Consider the following 24,925-nt stretch of genomic DNA (forward strand, 5'->3'; position numbering starts at 1 on the left):
ATTAACTTTAATTAAAAATTAAAACAAAATATATGCATTGTGTACTGCTTTTTGGGGTTCTTTTTACAGTTAATAATGCTCTGTTAGGTTCTTTTTACAGTTTGCTGAAATTCAGATATTGAAAGTTAGGACTAATGTTAATTTTCGTGAGGAAATCTGCATTGGCCACTATTGGAGAAGGTAGTTTTAGTAAAACTGTTATTTGTTTTCACACAATTCTGACAATAGAGCTTAAAAAAACATTCACATTACGAAAAGTTCCATATTTGCTTTCGTTTAAAATAAACTGTTTTAGAAATGTGACAGCTTTTCTGTACAATATTTTTCTTCCAGAGTTTCCAAATCAAGTGCTTGCATTGAACAATATCAGTATTTTTCTTTTTCTTACAATACTACATATTCATCATTTTCCATCTATATCGTTTCTGTATTAATAGATAATTTGATTCTATTCCTTAGACTGAAAACATTAAATTTTTTTTAAAAATGACATAAAAATGTCAGTTCTTGAGAAAAACTACGTATAAGGTAAACTTAATTTTGAAAACAAGAAGAAAAAAATCAAAAATTGCGTAAAATGAGATCACTTTCGCAAGTTAAAACAGAATGATAGAAAAATTTTGTTGTTGTTGTTTTTATTTATAAGACAAAGTGTTTCAGATTAATTTAAAGTTTTGTTGACTGTACAAAAAATTAACTTTTGAAATTATATTAATTCTTATTTATACCAGAAAATAAAATAATTTGCGTTTGAAATTCTAATGAGTAAATATCATTTACTAATATGCTTTCGCAATTTTTTATTAAATTGTTTTGAATTGTTGTGAGTATCTAATATTTTATTTTAAAGTCATTAGCAAATATAAACAATCGCAATAGGGAAAAATTAAAAAAAACACATCAAAATGAAACTAATTTCCATTTAAGTAAAGTATTTGATACATATTTTTTTTACTTTGTGCACATAAATATGGGACTCTACTATAGAGAATGGCTGAATATGCGATTTGTATAGTTCTGTGAGAGAATCATGATATTTCAGCCTATTTTTGATAAAAGAAAAAATGTTTTCTAAATTGTATTTCGAGCTTAAACGGAACATTATAATGCACGTTTTTAATCTACATAAAAATAATGACAACGATAAAAAAAAGTATTATTCTTAATAGTTGAAGAAAAGAAATAATAAACGAATGTTAATTTTTTTTTTTTTTTTTTGAAAATGTTATGCTGGATAAAATTATTTCAGTATTGCCACTAAATTGTTTTAAGAGAGGGAAACTTTAAATTAAGCTGCCACAGGATATAATATCGGATATTGAAAATATTTTTCTGAAAATTGAGGGTGAAAAACAAAATTACTTCCGTCTCTCAAAGTTTGCGTAAAAGATTAATCGTACTTTAATCGGGAAGACTTAAAATAGGTCGCACGTATAAGAACGAAGAAATCTTCACGATACGGTATTCTCACTTTTTCGCTTTCTTCATGCATCAAATTTTTAAATTCGTCATTATATTAAGATGTAGTTAAATCCGTATAAAGTAAAATATTATTCACTCTCTGAAAAATTTAGTCAGTTTATTTATTGGGTGAATTTAAACAAAAATTTATCAAGTATATTGAAATAAACAAATGCTACCTTTCTCATGTATTTAAAAAAGTAGATGGAAATAAATGAAAACACAAGATGCAAAACGATGAATCATCAATATTGTTTGAGGTAAATCTCTTTATTATTCTTTTCTTTTATTCATTTAACATTTATTCATCCACCACAGATCACATATAATAAAACTAAAATGCATTCCAACAAACGATGCGCAAATTTAAGTAAAACGTGCGCTTAAACGTAAAAATGTAACTTTGAAAAAATTATTTTTATAGTTAATCTAATTATATTTCTCTGAACTATCCTTTTGAGCAAATTATTTTTATACTTAATCTAAATATATTTCTCTGATCTATTCTTTTGAGCAAATTATTTTTATAGTTAATCAAAATATATTTCTCTGAACTATTCTTCGTTGAATAGAAATGCAGTGTAAATAATACGATTCTGCAATGAATTTTAAATATTTTTCTCCAAGTATCCCACCAAGAATTTCTTTCCTTGTGAACAAATATAATACCGGATAAGAGAAAAACTCTAATTTCATTTACTCTCACAATTAAAATAATCAGGATATAATTAAGACTCAATCATCAATAAAAACAATATTAAACGAAATCAATTAATAATTTCAACTTTCAATCACAGAAACCAAGGTTATTTTATTCATCTGTTAACTTATTAAATAGTCATGTAAAAAGAAACAAAATACTGAAAACAGACTTCTAAAGCTACATATCAACACAGACGGTGTAAAGTCCGACAAAGCAACAGACATGACTCCTCCCCTTTAAAAGAGGAAAATGAGCATTTGTTCTTAATTTGGGTTTGTGATTTTATAATAAACATTATAATTGACAAATCTGACAATGCCTTTGAGGTAATATACTTTTCTAACAGACACTTTAGACTTGGATTGGTCAGGTTTTGATAAGGTATATTTCAAACACCCGTCGTTTGAAGAACAGTTGATCCATATCAGTGGCCAAGCCTCGCTGAAAGCAATCGAAGATGACACTAGATCTATTTTAAAATGTACCAAGTGATGAACTTATAAAGATATTATAATCTAGAGATTTTTGTTGGGAAAAAAGCTGTCAAGAACGGGTTTATAACTTAATCCAAAGTTGCAATCAAGGAGAAGGTTGGGTTAGTAGATATTAGATCTGAATGTCAGATTAAAGGTTTTGGTTGTACATATATGTTATCTTCAAATACATTATGATTCGAATAGAAATTATATCGCTTGAAGTAACATTCAGTGCGAAAAAATTAACTAAGAAAGCATTTATAAACTAGTTCCAGACTTTTTAAAGTGCATTCAAATCAGAGACCAGATATAATCTATAAATTTAGAAAATGTTTTTTTAACCATTCAGTTGTTAGTTTTATAAAAAAAAAAATGTTGAAGGTACAGCGTAGAAGCCGTATTAATCTTTCTTTAAACTGCACAAAGTAAACAACAAAGAATATTATTTTAAAACAAATTAAAAGTTCTAATACTTGGCCGTAGAAATAAGAAAGCAGGGGAAATATTTAAAGTCTTCTAAAAATTAAAAGAATCAAGACAGCATATTAAATAAATACAAACAATCTGATTAATATCTTGAACTATTTTGCACAATTTCAATACATGTTCATGTGTTTTAAAGTTCAGCCACTTGGCAATTTAGTTTTGTATCTGGCCAAATACAGCAGCAAAGTAATTAAACTTCTTTGAGAAAATTTTACAATGTATAGTATGTAAATTATTTTTATCATACTGTATAAAATGTATTTCATGCATAAAATTATAGATACAAACCCATGGCATACAAGCAAATGCTATTTTTTAAATTGATTTCAAAAATAGCATTGATATAGATACGTTACATGAAGAAGAGATATTTTATATCAACATATAATTTTTAGTTTAAACAGCATTTCTTCGATCGAGAAATGCTTAAAATAGAATTAAGTACATTAAAATAATACATGTTCTAATAAAAGTACTAAAGATATTTGAAAACTATCGTGTAAAGACAAAAAATGGCAAGCTTTACCGAAACTACATTGAGAAAGATTATCAGTGGAAATTTATCTTGATTTGTTATGAAATGAATCAAGATAAAAGAATTAATGTTGATTAAATTCACAGATTAAATAAGTTGCTAAACAATACTTCTATTAAAGCTACAGACAGTAACAAGGCGAGTTCAATTACTACCAGTTACTATTAAATCTATAGTTTGGTCTATCATTACAAAAGATATCCAGACTTCTGGTTTCGAAATTTTAGTAAATACATGAAGAGGCATATGCTGAATCTGAACCAAGAGTTCTTAAAACTATTCTAATCTGAACACTTATTCTTATTATGGATATGATTGATATATATATATATATATATATATATATATATATATATATATATATATATATATATATATATATATTATTCGTATGCGGCTAAGAAGGTTGCAAGTGTGCTGATAATACGGCAATTTAAATAGTTTCAAAATTAATCGATATTTAACAATAGATAGATTATAAAAATCACATGAAGAGAAAAGGAATTTTTTCAAGTTCGATTAATTAATTCTTTAAATTTAACAACTTTAAAATCAGACTTCTACACAAATTATCAAGATTTTTTTTTATCTTGAGTTATTTACTTGCAAACAATAATTCAATGCGCAATGCGATCAGATTAATGTTGCTGCTTATCACTTAGTGATGCGTTATTTTACTGATTAGCTAAACAAGTGATGACTACATACAACTATCTTTTATATTTGCCTTTAGATTACTTTCAAAAACGTTTTGCGCAAAATTAAAGAAGTGACAATACAAACTGTATTCGCAGATGAATCATTAAGTTATTAGTATATTTTTGTGTTGAACAAATAATAAGTATATCCAGTAAAACGATCTAAAGTTTATCAAACTATTATTTAGCTGTAATCTATAAAAGAATTATCAATGAACTTTCTCTGCATTCACTTTTTCCCCCTCATATAGACAAAACGCGTTAAAGTGTATAGACAACGTGTTAACGCGTATAGACAAACGCGTTGAAATTTGTGCTAATAAAAGTACACATATACTTTTCAATATATTTCTTCGCAAGGAAACCCCCACTTTAGCTAATTAACTGGTAAAAATTCTAGTGTAAAAGAAATTAACATGTTATGTTTTTCGAATTTTATCTTAAATCATGTTTTCGTAGAATATATGCAGACGTTTGTAAATTTTCTCGCCCAGTCATGTTCGAATTTATAAATTGGTTAAAATTAGCCTTGCATAAGAATATTATTGACAAAAATGCAGTGAAGAGGCTTGAATAATATGTTTATCATTCAGAATTGGTACAAAAAGACCTTTATTTAATTTCTCACGATTTATGGCAACGATAGTTTAAAAGAAGTGAGTTTTAGAAACCAAATATATGTCAAATATCACAGATCTATGACGGTTGATCACAATTAAAACAATATTGTTACTTAGTGATATTATTATGCAACCGACTATATACGGTAAACAAGGGTGAGTGGAAGATACTTCAAAAAAGAGTTTCTTGAAATACTAAATTACGGTTTAGTTGATTTTTATGAACGTATTATTTTTCATATATTTAAATACAGAAAAGTAATCTTATCAACATAAGAAATCTTCGAAAATTTGTAGCGTTATCTAAAGAGGTACCTACTCATAAGTAATTTTAAAAGGAGAAAATGTGATATATTAACTGGAGGAAAAAGAAATATTTGCGTAAACCAATAAATTATTTTTAAAAAATGTTTTAAATAGCATTTAAAAATATGTAAGATTTTTTTAAATGAAAAATATACAAAAATAAACAATCTTGAAGAAATTTTCATTATTTTCCTTTTTGAATATTTCATGGCTGTATTCATTTTTGCTATTTAGAGAGTTTATTTTTTAAAGCAGTTATTTAGTAATTGTAAGTATGGATATTTATTCATTTGTTTTTAACCCAAGAATATTTCTCTAAAAATATATTATAATCCAATCAACAATATTGCTATAAACAAAACAGTAAAACAAATTCTGAAGTAGTTCATTTCTTAAAAGTTTTATATCAGATGATTTTAAATGTGTATGTTACGCAGTATAACTCAGAGTTTTCTGAATCTGCAGCTGAAAAGCGTAAATGATATTTTTAAAAATCATTTACGATGAAAATCTATTTATAAATCAAAATATAATCAGGATGAAATAAAAGAAAATTATTGTTATAGCAGAATGTATAATAAAAATGTAATTAAAAAAACTGCTGTAAACAATTTTACTTTAAGAAGAAATTAAATTTATAAGAAATTGTATTGATAAAATAATGCTTAATTTTTTTTAAACCATCGCTTTATTGAAGTTATTAAATATTTGCGTTAAAATGTGTTACTTACAAATACTGGGCGAATCGTAACAATCATCTTTAACAAAAAAACTATAACACAACTCCAAGATCTCAGAAATTCTGTTTTTGGAGCTATTTATTCTATGATATTGAAACATACTATTTATCTTCACTTGATTGCTTAAGTACGATATAGCAACTTTTCTTGATAAGAAAAGTAAATAATATCAATATGCTGCCGAGAAAAATAACAAGGGCTAAGTTTCAGAGCACACTGTCATAAAGATAAATGCATGTTCTTTGCATGCAAAGCAACACTATTAAAAGATATAATAGGACATTGCTTTTAGCAAAACATTTTATGAAAAAAATTCTCATTCTTTAATTCTTTTGCACAGAATTTAACAATGCAAAAATCAACAATTGTAAGTGCATTCAGATTTTCATGATAAAACACACATTTTCTGCTATACATGTTTAGAATTTAATCAGCCATGACTTAAAAGTAATCTAACAATAATTTTAATAGTAATATAATTAACAACATCGCACTTACGAGTTAAAAGCGTTAATGATGTATTTCAAACTTGCAATAAAAACTTCAGATACATAAAACTTATTATAAATACGTTTTGAAACCTAATGGATGCACAATTTCGATACTGATATTTAGGCGATTTTGAAACTGCTTCTAAAAATATGGCATATTATTATACTGCTTTTGAGTGAAATTTTTATCTTTGTGAAAACGAAAGAAAAAGATGTTGTACATCATTGGAAAAATATAAGATCTCTTTTTAAAAAAATTAATCTTTTTTTTTTTAATTCATCATAGTAAAATATTCAGAAATAAAAACTTTATGCCATTTAAAATAACATTATTACTTGTTTATAAGTTACTTATTTAACAGGGCTCTCTTTTTCCTCATTCTTTCAAAAACAATGCATCGCTTTGTAAGCAGATGCTACAAATAAAAGTTCAAGGATTTTTTAAACACTTTACAATGACTTTATCTGAAAATAAGAATGTATCCTAAAATAGAGTACGATCCTTCTATTTTTGCAAAATAAAGGTGTCTCTGATTTAAGGAACTTTAGCCAATTTAGACTCTTGATCTACATCTTCACCTTCATGCTTCCAATTTCAACATTATTTTCCAATTAACCAAAAATATTAATCTGACAAAGCAATAAAAATAAAGTATTGAAAATAAATAAAGACGGCATATTGAATGAAGGAAGTCAGTCTAACAAATGAAAAGCACAGAATTCGGAAAGAATCAAGAGTTCAAAATATAATGTTGCGAATATTAGATATTAGATTAGATTAGATTAGAATAAAAATAATTATGAAATATCCCTTTTTATTTTAAATTAATGCAAGAGTATTGGTTTACCTACCAAAGATGGCCAATCCGTGACAGTTTTTCAATCCACCTTACAGGTTCAACAGAAGCTACCGGTATGGATCTGGAAACACATTGCTGAGTAATCTATTTTTTTTAATAAAAATAATTCCAGATCATTTTAAACATATCCTGAAAGGTCAAATGTAAATTCGATTTCTTTTTTTTTTTTTGCACAAAAGCAAATAAAGTTAGAATGGTAGGCGCTCCTCGCAGCCAATATTATTTTTTATCCTTTCTACCAAACTATATGGAACTGACTCCTACACAATTTCTTGTTTATACCACACCCAAAACGAATGAGTGAAAGTACGAAGAGCAGATTGATTCAACGACACTTCTAGACATAACATACGTCATCAAATTAAGCATATGCTTCACGCTACAGAACGTTTATGAACAAAGGTGTTGTTTACACTTATTAATTCATCGCTTTTTACAGTGTGTTGAAAACATTAAATCCAATGTTTTTGTATATTAGTTCGAGAAATTTAATCAAAGAATTAATCATTGTGCAATAGGGATAATGACAGGAAATATTTCCGATGAAGATAATATTATTTATCTCAATATATGTATCGTTGCTTTTTGATTAGAAAAAAGGTAAAATATTATAGTAGAACGTTAGAAATCGGTAAAAATGAACTTTAGCTAATGATTTTCATTTATCAAGTTTTTATAGTGAAAATTAGATTTTTTCTTACCAGGGATTTTAACAAATGCAATGAATTTATACAGAAAGTACAATATCAGTTCACAAAAGTGGCTTTATTTAGGAAATGATACTCGCCAGCACAATAATTGGCCTCATATTGTATTCAAGGAGATGTCTATGCAAGATACTAAAATTTTAAATAAAAAAAATAAAACAAAGATTGCTCAAAAATAAGAACAACAGCGAGATTAAATTTTATCTTAAAATATTTTGATGAAAAAAGATTTTCCAATTGGTAAATCCTCATTTTTTGATGATCTACTGGACATAAATAAGCTGCGGTGATGATTAGTTCGCAATGTTAATCGTCGCTTCTCTAATTTCCAATTCATTAAAGGAAATTCGTTAAAGAACCTGTCTGAAATTAATTATCTTTATTTCATCTGAAAACATAATTTTGAGTGTTGCATTCTATTTTTATAAGAAAAAATAGGAACGTGAGAAGAGACATGTAATTATTTCTTTAAATTAAAACTTAAAATATCATTAAATGCTTGAAAATTTCATTTTTAGTGTTTAACATTTTCTGAGATTCGGTAATCTAGATAGACTTCAATTACATTTTCAGCCTGTGCTACATACACAAACAGACTCATATTTCTTAAAAACTGTATCATAAGAATAAGATTGATTTTGAATTTCCACTAATATGTATTTTTAAAAGTTATAAAGCAAATCAAACTCTATATACTTTTAGGCAATTGCATATTATAACATTGTAAAAATTAGAAAAGTATTCACTTGTTTTAATTTTTTCTTTTTGTTGTTCTTTTCATGTACAAATATTGAAAGAAAAAAATCTCGACTATTTTACAATAACTATTACAGAATATCAATATTTTAAATTGGCGAGATGTCTCCGCATTAGTCAGGACAGCCGAGGTTTTTCACTCTTTATTCCAGCTCAGGAAAAAAATATCTCTAATTGTCTTATTTCTCAATTATAAACAAATAATTCATAATAAAATATTAGAAAAGAATTATATTTAAAAAAATAAACTCTGAACTTTCTTTTCAGTTTTAATTAAAAACAAAATGCGATCACAATGGTCAATTTATAAAATTTAATGAGACGATTTCTTTATTTCATTTTTTTAAATGAGGAATTTTACTCTCGTTTATGTGAAACCAAAGGATAAAGTTTCAGCCAACTTGAAAAATCTCTTCTAGCTAGTCTTGAAAGCTAGGTGTAATTACCGTTAATTACAAAAATACTCTTTTTTTATACTGGGTCCCAAAATTTTCTTTAAGAATTTTTTTTTCTAAAACAAAGTCATGAATCAAAAAAATGTATGATAATTTTTTTTAAATGTGTGTAAATCTGACGAAAACGTTTCGATAAAATATACTTATATTTTTATATATTTATATTAATTATACCTATCATAAGTATTATTACTTATATTTATTATTAAGTATATTACTTATATTTAGCTCGGGGAAAAAATGTCTCTAACTGTCTTATTTCTCAATTATAAGCAAATAATTCATACTAAAATATTACAAAAAATTAACAAGAGCTGTATTTTAAAAAATAAACTCTGAATTTCCTTTTCAGTTTTAATTAAAAATAAAGTGCGATGACAATAATTAATTTTATAAAATTTAATGAGACAATTTCCTTATTAATTTTTTTAATGAGGAATTTTACTCTCGCTTATGTGGCATCAAAAATTTTAAGTTTTGGCCAACTTGAAAATGACTCAGCTAAGTGTAATTACCGTTAATTACAAAAATAGTCTTTTTTTTATACTGGGTACCAGAAATTTTCTTTAAGGAAAAAAAAAATATCTAAAAACAATGCCATGAATTAAAGAAATTTATAATATATTTAACAAATGTGTGTAAATCTGAAGAAAAGGTTTCTATAAAATATGCTTATATTTTTGTATCCATCTCTTTTTGGGAATTTTTAATCATTCAATTTGCTCATTGCCATTCAATATTCATTTTTTTAAAAGTTTTCTTCAGAGATTTTTTTTTTTATGAAGAAAGGTAATTAGCTTAATCTTCAACCCTACACACTGTATTATTTCCAATACCTACAGTGTCCCTCGCTGATGTTAAGAAAATCTAGCCATAATTGTTTTTACCTAGCCATTGTTGTATTTTTTTTTAATATTTATAACACCCGATGTGCGATATATTTTTTTGTATTTAGTTTATTTATTTGTTTATTATCCTTTAAAGCAAAAATATTGCAGCTCTTGACGTTACCCTATTCATAATGATCGAGTGTAAGCAACTGAGTTCAAGCCAAAAACGCATGCGCCAAAGTTAAAATTCAACGATGTCTACCATCGTGTGGAGAGACAGGCAGAGGGAACTGATCACCGCATTAACCTTCTGTTGAACAGCGGCAGGAACACTGCATAGGTTTCGCCTTCAAAACTAATGTCGTGTCGGAATGGAGATAAACTCACTGGTTTTCGAATCTGCGGTTGTTTTCAAATGATTTATGGCTGAAAGATCGCAGGTCTGAGGTGAAATGCTACGTTTTATTATTTTAAACAAAATGTGATTTTTAATTTTGGGTCTCTCTTTTTAGATCAGAATTTTACTGCTGCCAGCCCTTTAAGAAAAAAAATTGGGAAATTTTTTTGCAGAATTTTTTTTCATATCCCTACATTTAAATATGTATTAGAAAGGAAAACATCAAATGATAGTTTAATTTTAAGGCTAAATAAAAACGAGTTAAAAATTATCATCTAAACTTATCTTTAAAAAAATTGATTTTTTTTTATGTGCATTCAATGATTCATATGAGAAATTGATTGAAATACTGTTTAATTTACACCGATTGCAAAATTATTTTGTGTCAGTCCATTTAAAGCTATCTCCCCTAGTTATAAAACCGTTGTCTAAAACGATAATTACATTGCTGTTGTTTAATTACTGGCATATCTGGTATTAAAGACCACGTGGAATAAATATTTCAATTCTTTCGCGTTTTAGAATGTGGTATTTCTGTACTCGTGTTTAATTTTAAAATGATGATTTGTTCGCAATAAATATTTTAACTAAAAGATGACTAAAAGTATTTTAATTAAAGAAACAAAATTGGTCAGAATCCACTATAAATAATTATAATGATCTTTTAAAAAGAATAAATAAATAAATAAATACCAAAAGAAACTCCGAAATAAAAATAAATAGAAAATAGTACCGTTTTACTCGATTTTTCGTTTTTTGATTATAAGTAGAGCTGCATTTTCCAGTGCAAGTATTACTAGTATCGAAATTTTAACTCATTTATCATTGTAACCAAATTCGTAATACCACGTAAACAGACAAGTATTATTGATTAGTGAATCCACTATTTTGCCGCTTTTTCAATGTGATATTTGTTATAAATTCTACTCATTTCAGTGAATTATGAACTGCAGTCTTGAATAAGATAGAGCAGAATTCTTCTGGATGAAGAAAATTTTTAATTATACGTTCTTTTTTTTATATATAATTTTTCAAAATTACTGTACGTGTTTAAATTAAATTTTGTTTGATTAAGTTTATCTTGATTTCATTAAAAAATAATTTGCGTAACATTATATAAAAGTATAATAATATGTTAATAAATAATTGCGTAAATTTGTGTAAAATGTAATGTGAATAATGAAATTTCTGTGATAATTTTGAAATTTACGCAAAAAAAATCATGGTGTGGGTTTTTTCTTTCTTCTTCTCCGTCAAATGAAAGAAAAAGTGCAAGAATAGAAAAGATATTGCGAAAAGTAAAAGTTAAGAATCTCTCTGCTACAACTGCATATAACTTAAAAGTTTTTCAAGACACCCATAAGAAATAGTATTTTTTATATTTATAGTTTTTTTTTATATTTATAGTATTTATAGTTTTACAAATACTATAACAAAATGTCAGATCTTTGCAGATAAGATTAATAAAATTATTATCGTGTTAAAAACTTTACAATGCAATACTTAACTCCGTAGAGGTTAAATAAACGAAGACCTTTTCGTAAGCTTCGAAATTGTTAAGCTCAAGGACTTCCATTGATTTAGAACATAATTATTCTGAAATGAATTGGATGATAAATCAATTGTATGCAAAATAAAATGATATCCATCAATGAACTACATCAAGTTCATCTACTATCAATACGGCAAATTTGTAAACTAATTCACAATAGAAGATAATTTTTTTAAATCTGATATTAAGTGTGATTTCAGGTTGTATCTTTTAAAACATACGCCCAAAAGAGATTATTAAAAATGATTTTTCTATTTGAAATTATGAAAGAAAAATTAATCACAGAGACTATAAAGTATCTTTGAAATTCAGTCTCTTATTTAGCTTTTACTTATGTGAATACCATATTAGCTCTTGCTAGTTTTTAGGCCAATTCCAAAGATTTCTATCATTACTTTAATTTTCAATTACATTCTTCAATGAAATTTGTTAAGCATTCATATTGACTTCAATAAGAAAAAATATTTTTAAAAAAATCCAATTTTTACATATAGTAGTGTGTAATTTTCTTCAAATATTTCATTCTTCATCAAAAGAAAGCTTTGTGAACTTTGTAATAATAATAAACTGCCTGACTACTTGACACTTGTTACATATTTCATTTTTTCTTAAAATGATAATTTACCAAGCCAAATAATTACATGAGCTGGCATGAATGCACAGGCTGATCGTAAACAAGTTAAATTTTCCAATTATAAGAGATTGACGTTTGAAATCATCCAATGTAGCGAAAGCATTGAGATATCAAAGGGTTTAATTGAATTTGTTAAACAGATGTGATGGGCACATTTCACATTGGAAGGCGTCCTGACCTGTCTGCACTGGACTACTTTTAAAAGAGGTCGCAATCTCGGGAGATTTTTCACTGGCCATATAAAGAGAGCGAGACATCGAAATAACGTAAGTGATACATTTGTTTTGATGCTGCACTTTAAGAGCTATTTTGAAACATTTAAATATAGGAAACTCATTTAAATAAAAAGGTCAAGCTTTTACAACTATTACTTTAAGATCAAAATTACTTTAAAAGCGATAAGCTGTTCTAGAAGTCCAGGAAATCTAGCTTTAAAATCAATATAGTCTATACAGTTTGTAAGGATAAGAAATGAACAAAATGAGTCCTGTAGATATTCATATAGATTCAATAATAAATAAAAAGTTACTTAAGATCAAGTTAATGTTAAATCTAAATGGTATACATGAAAAATAATTATAATAATTATTCTCCACAAAAGGAAATAAAAACAAAATTAATATCTCAAAAGAGGAAAAAAAATCAGATGGTAACTAATGGCTATTATGAAGTGAAGAAATTGAAGTTCTTGATGATTTTCAAAAGAATTATTTTGAGAGTTGGAGTTTACCCATGAAGAATTTTGAATTTGTTGATCTGTGTAGATATAACATCAGGGAATCTAATTTAGTTTTTTGATTACAATGAACGACAGAATGACAGCAATCCTTTAAAGCCATTTATAATTTTGTATATTGTATATGGATTGGTACCAATTATTCACTGACATACTGTGTTTCCAGATTTTTCTTTCAAATAGGACTAACACTCCTGCTGAATTTTTGAATTTGTTGATCTGTGTATATATAACATCAGAGAATCTAATTCGGTTTGCCGACTACAATGAACGGTAGAATGAGCGCAATCCTTTCAACCATTTATATTTTCGTATATTGTACATGGATTGCTACCAATTATTCACTGACATACTGTGTTTTCAGATTTCTTTTTTTTTTCTCAAATAGGACCATCACTCTTGCTGAATTTTTGAATTTGTTGATCTGTGCATATAACATCAGAGAATCTAATTCAGTTTTTCGACTACAATGAACGGTAGAATGAGCACAATCCTTTAAAGTCATTTATATTTTTGTATATTGTACATGGATTGCTACCAATTATTCACTGACATACTGTGTTTTCAGATTTTTTTTTTCTCAAATAGGACCATTACTCTTGCTGAATTTTTGAATTTGTTGATCTGTGCATATAACATCAGAGAATCTAATTCAGTTTTTCGACTACAATGAACGGTAGAATGAGCACAATCCTTTAAAGCCATTTATATTTTTGTATATTGTACATGGATTGCTACCAATTATTCACTGACATACTGTGTTTTCAGATTTTTTTTTTTCTGAAATAGGACCATTACTCTTGCTGAATTTTTGAATTTGTTGATCTGTGCATATAACATCAGAGAATCTAATTCAGTTTTTCGACTACAATGAACGGTAGAATGAGCACAATCCTTTAAAGCCATTTATATTTTTGTATATTGTACTTGAATTGCTACCAATTATTCACTGACATACTGTGTTTTCAGATTTCTTTTTTTTTCTCAAATAGGACCATCACTCTTGCTGAATTTTTGAATTTGTTGATCTGTGCATATAACATCAGAGAATCTAATTCAGTTTTTCGACTACAATGAACGACAGAATGACAGCAATCCTTTAAAGCCATTTATAATTTTGTATATTGTATATGGATTGGTACCAATTATTCACTGACATACTGTGTTTCCAGATTTTTCTTTCAAATAGGACTAACACTCTTGCTGAATTTTTGAATTTGTTGATCTGTGTATATATAACATCAGAGAATCTAATTCGGTTTTCCGACTACAATGAACGGTAGAATGAGCGCAATCCTTTCAACCATTTATATTTTCGTATATTGTACATGGATTGCTACCAATTATTCACTGACATACTGCGTTTTCAGATTTTTTTTTCTCAAATAGGACCATCACTCTTGCTGAATTTTTGAATTTGTTGATCTGTGCATATAACATCAGAGAATCTAATTCAGTTTTTCGACTACAATGAACGGTAGAATGAGCACAATCCTTTAAAGCCATTTATATTTTTGTATATTGTACATGGATTGCTACCAATTATTCACTGACATACTGTGTTTTCAGATTTTTTTTTTTCTCAAATAGGACCATTACTCTTGCTGAATTTTTGAATTTGTTGATCTGTGCATATAACATCAGAGAATCTAATTCAGTTTTTCGACTACAATGAACGGTAGAATGAGCACAATCCTTTAAAGCCATTTATATTTTTGTATATTGTACATGGATTGCTACCAATTATTCACTGACATACTGTGTTTTCAGATTTTTTTTTTCTCAAATAGGACCATTACTCTTGCTGAATTTTTGAATTTGTTGATCTGTGCATATAACATCAGAGAATCTAATTCAGTTTTTCGACTACAATGAACGGTAGAATGAGCACAATCCTTTAAAGCCATTTATATTTTTGTATATTGTACTTGAATTGCTACCAATTATTCACTGACATACTGTGTTTTCAGATTTCTTTTTTTTTTTCAAATAGGTCCAACACTCTTGCAAAAATCTACAGTAAATGCAAGAAAAATAAATCAGCAATGTCGTCTACAATGGACAGGAATATTTTTGCAGTGTTCTTCTACAGAATTTATTTACTAATTTCGGAACACTTTCAGTGTAACTTTATGCAAAACAAAGGATTATAGTAAATTTTCCTTTAAGTCGCATCTTTGATATTTAAATGTATCCTTCTAAATTTTAGGATATCTTTATCAATCGAGCCCTATTTGTACGATCCATTTAAAATATTTGAGACAACTCAACGTATTTCTTTAAATTTTTTTTTTCAAAAACTGCAAGTAAATGAAATTTTGGATAATTTTATTTCCTTCAAATTTAGTTAATAGATAGTATTGAATTTTAGATCAATATGATGCCCGATAAAAAAAAATTATCCTAAAGTCATTTTAAAACAGTCTGTATATCTAGAAGGACCACCCTTCACTTATTAAAGATAAGAAATCTATACGTGTTTTTCAAATTATGGATCCAAATCGTATAAAAATTAGAATTCCTTAAATCTATTATTTAATAAAATCAGACATAAAGATATATAATTTTGGTACAAACGCGAATAATCTACGATAACGGCATTTTTCTGAAAAAAATCAGTAACAGAAAATTCACGAACACATTCATTTATTCTTTCAGGTTTGAAAATGCGATGACAGCTGTCTTACATTCGTTCCAGAAGATCATCGGTAGTAGATAATCTATATAGTCATAAATATTATTTTTTATAAAATATGCATCCTAAAAAGTGTTTGTGAATGGAAAAATGTTTTAAAAAATATAGAAAGAAAAATAAGTAAAAATAAATATTTAAATGTAGAATTACGATATAATTATCAAAAATATAAGTGTAATAATGAATAAGATAATTATTTTCCAATGCCTGAAAATGTCCTGTTCCTTTAATTTAATCTCACCCTTCTCAAGAAAATTATAAGATATAAATACTCCTTAAAATACTTAATAAGATATATATTCATGAAATGTTATAAAATCACTGACTTCTTAAACAGCTGCCGAAAGTGAGAAAAATATAAAGCAATACTTTCTTAAGGCATTTAATGCAAGTACTTTTACGCGAAAAGCACTCCACAGATACTATCTTTTACTGAAATATTGTAAAAGAAATAAATTCAGTGCAACATTGAAGGAAAACTAGAACCGAATTCTAATCAATAATTTACCTATGTTTTCACTTAGAGCCTCCATTCTTGCATATGCAATTATAAATAAAATCAGAGAGCAAATAGTTATAATTTATAACATTAAATCGTTGTGCTAATGCTCGATTTAAGAAGGAAAAAAAATGCACAAATCTTTTTCTAGTCCTCTTACCTTCTTGCGCTATAATGACGTGTCTGACATGTGCAACGAATTATTGATTTTTCCAATATTTAAATCTGCAATTAAGTGAAAGTATTAAGTAATTTAAAACGCAAAAGTTACTTTGAAAAACTTCTACATCTCAAGTGTCTTTTCTGTTAAAAAAAACAGAAATAACTATAAATGTTCCAAATGGGATATGTTATCTAATTAAGATGTTAAATAAATTCATAGCACAAAAGGTTAAGTACTGAACGGATTCCAAAAAAGTCATTTTTGATAGATTTTATAAATTGAAATTTTTAATTACAAACCAGTGATTTGTAAGTTAAATAAAACTGAAAAGGTCTACAAAAACGAAATAAACTCAGAATTGTCACTTTATGACTTTCTATACATGAAATGTTGAGAAACGTTTAGGTTACTATATTATTTAATCAAAACTTTATAAGCAAACTATTTCAACTGAAATATTGAAAAAATGAACTCATCTTAAAGGAATGTGAGAAAAAAAATCATCATGAAAATGATTCAAATCATAAATCGCAAAGTGATACATTTTTCAAGGAACTATCTATGAAAGTTATCAATTTTTTCCTATCGTTAACGATAGTAATAAAACTGATCATTTATGATTCATCATCTCTGTCTTGAACCATTATGGTAGCGTGTATTATTCAATTAAAGAAGCAAGCACACGCAAATGAATGATTTTTTACTTAAACGTCTCTTAGTATAAGTTGCATTTTCAACCGTGACATAAAAGAAATCACATAAAAGAAAGTTGTAGAGAATGATCACCGTAGCAAATTGTCTCTTAACTTCGAAGTATCTAAGAAACAATGAGCATTGTATTCAAATTAAACAAACGATTACGGCTTAATATAATTAGTAAAAACCTTAATGTGATCGTACTTGAATCATTCTCAGTCTAAAAATTGAATAGGCATAACTAGGGAGTCTATATTAAGCAGCATCTGTTTTTTAGCATATCAGCAACAATGCAAAGCTAAAAAACAACGAGTGTAACTAACTTCAAATCAGAACAAGAAGTCCATTTCGACTATGGCAGTAAAAAAAAAAGAATTCTTCCTAAAATATCTACTTTTAGATTTAATTTCATCACACCATCAATATAAATAATCATTCTTTCTTCATTTCAATTAAACATTCTTACTTATCATAATTTTAAAAATTCCTTCTTTTTTCAGTTGCTGTCTTCCAAAGAATATGAGAATTTCCGTTGCATTATGAGCAAAAGGCCTTTCTTTTTAATACACACACGCTTAACTTAATTTTTATTACTCTTTTGCGAGTTAATTTAAATGGAAAAATTATACTCTTTGAAGGAACATGAACAATAAGTGAGGGAAAAAAAAAGATCCATCCATTCTTATAGAAAAATAAAAGAAAAAAATTAACAAATGAGCCCGATGATTCTAACATTAGTTGCACTTTTTACAAGAACTCATATCTCTGTTGAAAAGAAAGTGTTAAAGCTTAACAATAGTATAAAAACATCAAAAACTTTAATAATCTTGTTACGAGCGGTATTAAATCTTTTATCACATGCTAAACAGCAGTGAACGTAAGGTTAACCAATGAATTCAAACTTAAAAGAAATGAATAATCTTCTATTGTAAGTAATCTATATTCTCGCATTAAACCTTAAATGTAAAAAATGGTTTATTAACCATAAAAGTGAATTATTGAAGAGGTTTAATCCTATTCTTAATAACGTTACAAAAATATAGTAAAAAAACTAACAAGAATCAATCGACTGTATCGAAAGGAGAATTATTGAAAACTAAATTATAACACAAGAGAGAATAAATATAGAAAGGAAAAAAAGAAAGAAGAAATAACAGAAAAATTAGAATACGACAAATTTGAAAGCTAATCGCTCACGGGAAATAGAAAAAGGTTAAATTATCATTAAAATACCAAAAAACGTCTTTTAATATTTGTTATCGATTTAAAATATCACTACAATAAATTAAATTATAATATTTCGCTTAGTTATATTGACAGTGCACAGCAATTTCGCAGTACTTAATTCAAAAAGTCTTATATAAAGAGTAAAATTTATTTTAAGAACCAAAAATAATTTTTTAATTAAATAAATGACAGAATTAATTTTCGATTTTTGTTAAATGTTAAAATGCACTGATTAACGTGCATATTAGCGAAAAAAGAATGTGTAAATATTTAATGTGGCTATTTAATGTTTTCTAGGCTTACGAACAAATACTAGTTAAACATGGAAATCTTACTAAAAAAGTCACTAGAAATAACAATTAAACTTTGGAGTACAACAAAATTACTCTTAAACCCCATAACTAGCTCTCATGCACAAAAATAAAGATTGTATCTGTTAAATAAAATGTAATCATTGATATCATTTGATGTTAAAGTAAATAAAACAGAAACAGCTGCTGGTCTCCAGATACATAGCGTCTCCAAACAGCTGCTCACTGCTAAAAACTAAATGTTGGAAATTAGTTGTCATTGAATAACTGTTTCTTTTTATTTTAAAATTTAATACAGATAAAAGCATTCACCTTTCCAAACAATACTTTTGAGAAATTATTTGCTGATGGCGTATTTGTATTTTGAAACTTAATCTCTAAAGTGTAGTAATTAACAAAGTCATGTATCAAGAAAGCCATTGAGATTCAAATAATTTTTAAAATCTATTGACAAGCGTTATTTCAATAAATTCTAAAATTTAAATAAAAAAATATTTTGAATAAAAACACGATATAATTTCTGGCGAATTTAAATTTCTTTAAATGATGATGAAACTGTGCTTAATGTTGAAGCTAAATTTCTTCGTATATAAAACTCAATCTTAAATGAATAACAAAGTATGAGTGCTTCAAGATAACCCAATTTTCTGGATTTATACGAAGAAATAGAGATAGTTATACAATTATTGTCGAATTAACGTAAACAAGTTTAATTTCTTTGTATAGCGCCAGTTGATACAGATTTAATCGGTTTACGCATAAAAATAAATTACGCATACTCTACAATATTTACCGTTACGGATTTTTCTTTATTTTAACTTTATATTTGCCTTCTTTTGAAAATGTAAAACCCTTAAGGTTATTCAAATAGAAAAGAAATTTTTAATGCGAAAGCATTAAAAATAATCGTTTTTAATCGTTCAAATCATTCGATTTCATACTGTACGATCTAATAACTGATCGCCAATTTAATGATAATATATGATATTTATGAACATTAATTCTTAATATATAGTAAAATTTTAGTAAATTGTTTCAGATGAAGCTTAAATAATGCTTTGGAAATTCAACAGCATTTACTGAAACTTGGAATTTAAAATATTAAACATGTATTGATTAATCCCAATAATATAATTCATCTTGAAAGACTCTTATTAGTAAATAGTTATAAATTCCAGCTCATAACTAAAAAATGCTTGTAATGAATTCGCAAATTCTGATGAAAAAGAAACAATCTAATTATAATAAATCGATGACTATGCTTTCTTTTAAACATGAATTTGAAATAATGTAAAATGTGTTGGTTCATAAGCTCGAAGTAAAAAATTTTCGTTTTCGTCAAACTGTTTTCAAAACATAAGCTGCTTGATATAAAAGTTATGAATAATATTGGAACATTTTTGTTGAACGGTAAAAGAAAAATTGTTAAAAATTATTTTGACGAGTTTTTATTTGTAGAAAATAAAGAGAAATTTTATAAGGTAAAAAAGGTAATTTTATAAGGTAAGGTTATTCCTAAAATTTTCTTTTCTGTGAATCAAATTTAATTCAATGGATTTATTTATATACATCAACACGCTCACTTTTAAGTATGCTATAGATAAGAAAAAGCTTCTGTAATGTCTAAAAATTTACGACTGGTGTAGGGAAATATGTATATATATACACACACATATATACATAACCTTTTCTACTTTAAATATGATGTTAATACAAAAAGATGGACTTGCTATAAAAAATAATTAGCAAATATTAATACGAAATTAAATGTCATTATTTTGTAGCAATATTTCACTTACGACTTAGAAGAATGACTTAAAATTAAAATGAAATCTATATTTTTAATTCTGTAATCAAAATTCAAAAATCGTTTTGGAAAAGAAAGGTAATTTTAGAATTATTGTATGATTAAAATTTAATTTATGCGATTTCAAACTGAAGAATATAATTTTTTTCATAAAAGACTATTATTTCTGAATAATCTCAGAATAAATTGACATTAATTAGGATTCTTATCTTTCGAGAAAAACTTTTGGATACAAGTTAAGAACTTAAATGTGCGCCATCTTTAATTTATAACAGACAAATTTTATTTCTCCTGTGGAATAAAACGGATTTATTGTTACAATTTCTTTAAAAATTACCTTTTTTTAACCTCAACTCGCAGTGAGGTTAAATGTAATAGATTTCTAAAGCTAAATATCAGCTTGCAGTCTTCTTATAAAAAATAAGCAATGAAAAAAATGACTATAATTGACATGAAATATTTCAAGGTCTTTCATTGATAACAGACTACAGACCGTTTCTAACGGCCATCTTGTAACTAGTTATGGAGCATTTATAACAAATTAGAACAATACAACGATAATTCCAAGCTAGAATCAATATACTCGGCGATAATTTTTTTATGGTGATTACAGTTATATTTTACATAGTGTATATATTTTTTTTCATTTCAGAGCAGGCATTTACTTTATATCGTTTTTACAATATAATTTTGTTCGTTATATATGACTGACAGAAATTTTATGTTTTTTGGCATGATATTATTACATATTATATAAATTAACGTAATTTTAGTTCGTTGTATTATACAATAACAGATATACAAAAAAAAAAAAAAAGAAATCCTAATGAAAAGAAAAGGCAAATGAAATAAGTCATTTGTCTCTTCCATATCGGAGCCATGTCCATGAATCCTCCAATCATTGTCTATTAATTATTAATTTCTCAATTTTGTTATCATTAATTACTCGTTTTTCCCAATTAAAAATTTTTAAAATTGGTAACAAGAGACAAACGTTGAGAGGGGAAAACTGATGGAAGGAATTATTTGTTTTCGTTATAATTTAAATAAATCAACATGAACATTAGACATTTTAATTTTCATAATTCCTTAATATATACTAAACAAATGAATAAATTTATCTATGTGATAATTTTTTCACATTTGTTCTTCTAAGACCAGACATGCGTAACCTTCTAGATGGTTAATAATTCATTAAAATCAGTATCGTTTTCACAACATTATACATAATTTCCATGATAACGTTATTATATATCACAAACCGTTGAACATTGTTTATGATTACAGCTAACGTAATAACATTACATTTCGAAAACAAAATTGGAAGCACAATGGGAATTAAAACAGGAAATCTGAATGCAACCGATAATATCTCATACATCATTCCCTTTTTATCTGTAGTAAGTGTAGCCACACCATAAGAAAGGTGGCAATATTCATATGTATAATGGAGATTATATATGGTATACACTAAACTTATAGTACAGTACTTATCAAATTCTCAGTTTGAAAATTGATGTATTATAAAACTATCTGAAAAAGAATATACACTGTAAAAAGAAATGGAACAAATTTATCACCCTTCCCTCTCACGAAACATTAAAATAACTTTGATACTTCCCATGCACAGATTTAAGCATCTATACAAACTGTAAGTTACATATGATAAAGTGTCATAAGTATAAATGACAAGTCATTGAGTCATCATCAAAAGTCATTTCATAAGGAATATCAACTAAATGATAATAAATATCTGATGAAGTATAATAAATATCTGATGAATCAGAAATAATATACTCAAGCAAGAAGAAATATCTTTTCAAAATGGCATGAATTCATTTTGTTATTTTATACGATAACTATTCTGAAATAATTTTTCTGTAGGAAAATAAATTTCTCTTAATTCTCCGATCATTGCATAGCTTTGTGCAGAATGAACGAGAGTAAGAGGAGAAAAACAATTATATAATAGTACCTTCAACTAAATATATTTCTTGTTCACAAAAAGAAAATCGAAATTTGGAGAAAAAGCTAACATATTCTTAACTTTTTTCCAGATTTCTATTTATTTTTTTCAGTTTATCAGTCGCAACCTAAAAGCCTACATAATTCATTAACATATTTTTCAACATTATTATCGCTGTCTGTTTCGTTTTCATTAGTTTCATTATTTTTATTACAACTCTCCGTTTCATTTTTTTAAATTTTTGTCAGCATTGTTGAGACTATTCTTCTGAAACTGAACTGCTATTCTCATTACTTTGTGTAAACAATGGATAACCATTTGTGAGCTGTTTAACTGTTAACTGAGATTAACTGTTTTGTTTGTATATCACCCATCCAGAAAATCACGTTACAAAAAGAAAGAAAGAAAGAAAAGCAACGAAATTTTTTAAAAAACAATACAAACAAAAAATTTCTTAAAAAAACAATTTTTTATTCAGAATTTTTAAAGTATTTTTTTTTTTTCACTATTTTTAGAATCCTTTAAATTCAATGAAAATGTTTCTTAAACTTTCATGTATATTTTTAAATTTTAGGTAAAACAAAATGGTAATACATCAACCAAAAAATGGATTTATCAAAATTCAGTAAAAAAATTCTCCTGAATTAATAAAAGAGATTCTTGATTTTTTATTTATAAATTATTAGCAAATCACATACACGAATTCATCTTACTTCCATTCAAATTGAATGGCATTAAATAGCAGCATTTCCTATTTCGTGAAGCTTTCTCTAATTATCTTACATAATTTATAAATGAAATTAACTAAACACTATTCTCTGTATTGAAAAATAACACTATTTAGAAAAAATGAAATGAAAGCAAAAATTACTTACTTTCGTTGCAGAGGCTGTTATAAATGGCAAAGCTGCATTCTGATCATGGAAAAGAGTAAGTTTAGAGCTTGGCACAATCTGGTCATCTAATTCTTGACTGCTGTCGTCTTGATGCACAAAATAAAAGCTAGCATCCATTATTGGATGCTCTACAAAATGCAATCCCACGACCCCGTCAAAGGGTCGTTTTTAAATTCTGAAAAGTTCGGCATCAGGTTCCAGTCTGTCAGAAACAGAATACCTAATAAAATGTTTATAAATGTCTATAATTAAAACAAATCGTGTCCATTGACGACCACCGTTCCACTGTCACAATTAATCAACAATCCAACATTAGCATGTGCTCCGAGTGGTGAAAGGGTAATGTCAAATCAATCCAAACACCGCGATAAGTCAATAGCAACACGCCGGTTAAAAGCCGTCTTGATGCCGATCCGTTCGCTAAAAACTTGCAATCAATTCCCCCCAAGACTAGGCCGTCATGGGCCCTGTAATACAACTTGATGATTTGCCTCGGCAGTGGTAGAGCTACAGTACGGCATGGGCGAAAAGGTATGTTCGCCCTCTGGTAACGAATACCGAACTAGGCTATTTGGGGATTTTCGAACTTCTAATGGTGGGGTATTTTTTGGATGGAAGAAAAAAAAGTTTTACAACTTTTCCTTCAAACCGCGTTCTTCTGCGGCTGATTTGAGGATCGAATCATGGCTTGGCCCAGCGGCTGGGTGGGTTGATAGTGACGTAGACAGTGACGTATCTTGATGCTCTCTGTTCATTGGATGAGAAACGAAAACTTTTAATTTAGGGTTGCTACTCAGATGGCCACTAGTTTAGCTCGTTTATGCGGAATTGGCGCTTAATTGCAAATGTACTGGAATTTTCTCTTTCGTTAGAACTTTACCGACTAAAATTGCGATACTGTATTTATAATAGCATAAAACTTTAGTCTTTTTTCGAGTTGTTTTTTTAAGTTTTCGAAGAGTGAATTAATGACAATATTTAAAAAATGACTCATAAAATATAAAAATATAAAATCTATTATAGTTTCTGATAAGTTTTATAAAATTCAAATAATTTTCTGTTTTTAATGAAAACTTGTGATAATTATTTCAGAGCTTCGCATAAAAGCATAATTATGTGCTTAAATTATATTTAATTGGAAAAAAATATACACTTTAAGATTTTTAAATGTTTATACCAACAAAAAATAATTGTGGATTTAATGCTATTAGTAAAATTTATG

The 24,925-nt window shown here is 27.0% G+C and overlaps 1 protein-coding gene across 2 annotated transcripts in view; it reads right to left on the minus strand.

Moving 5' to 3' along the window:
* Positions 1-24,371, minus strand: part of LOC129960662 (dendritic arbor reduction protein 1-like) — a 73,263-nt gene extending 48,892 nt beyond the window's left edge. The window contains exon 1 of one of the 2 annotated variants that reach the window (XM_056074212.1): positions 23,683-24,371. In XM_056074212.1, coding sequence (XP_055930187.1) covers positions 23,683-23,820 — 138 coding nt within the window. In that variant the 5' untranslated portion in view covers positions 23,821-24,371. Of the gene's footprint in view, positions 1-6,016; positions 6,077-23,682 lie in introns of those variants that run through there. The other variant, XM_056074213.1, reaches the window with a different exon arrangement.
* Between the last annotated feature and the right edge of the window lie 554 nt (positions 24,372-24,925).

The sequence above is a fragment of the Argiope bruennichi genome, chromosome X2, assembly GCF_947563725.1.
Source record: "Argiope bruennichi chromosome X2, qqArgBrue1.1, whole genome shotgun sequence".
In the NCBI taxonomy this organism is placed as follows: domain Eukaryota; kingdom Metazoa; phylum Arthropoda; class Arachnida; order Araneae; family Araneidae; genus Argiope; species Argiope bruennichi.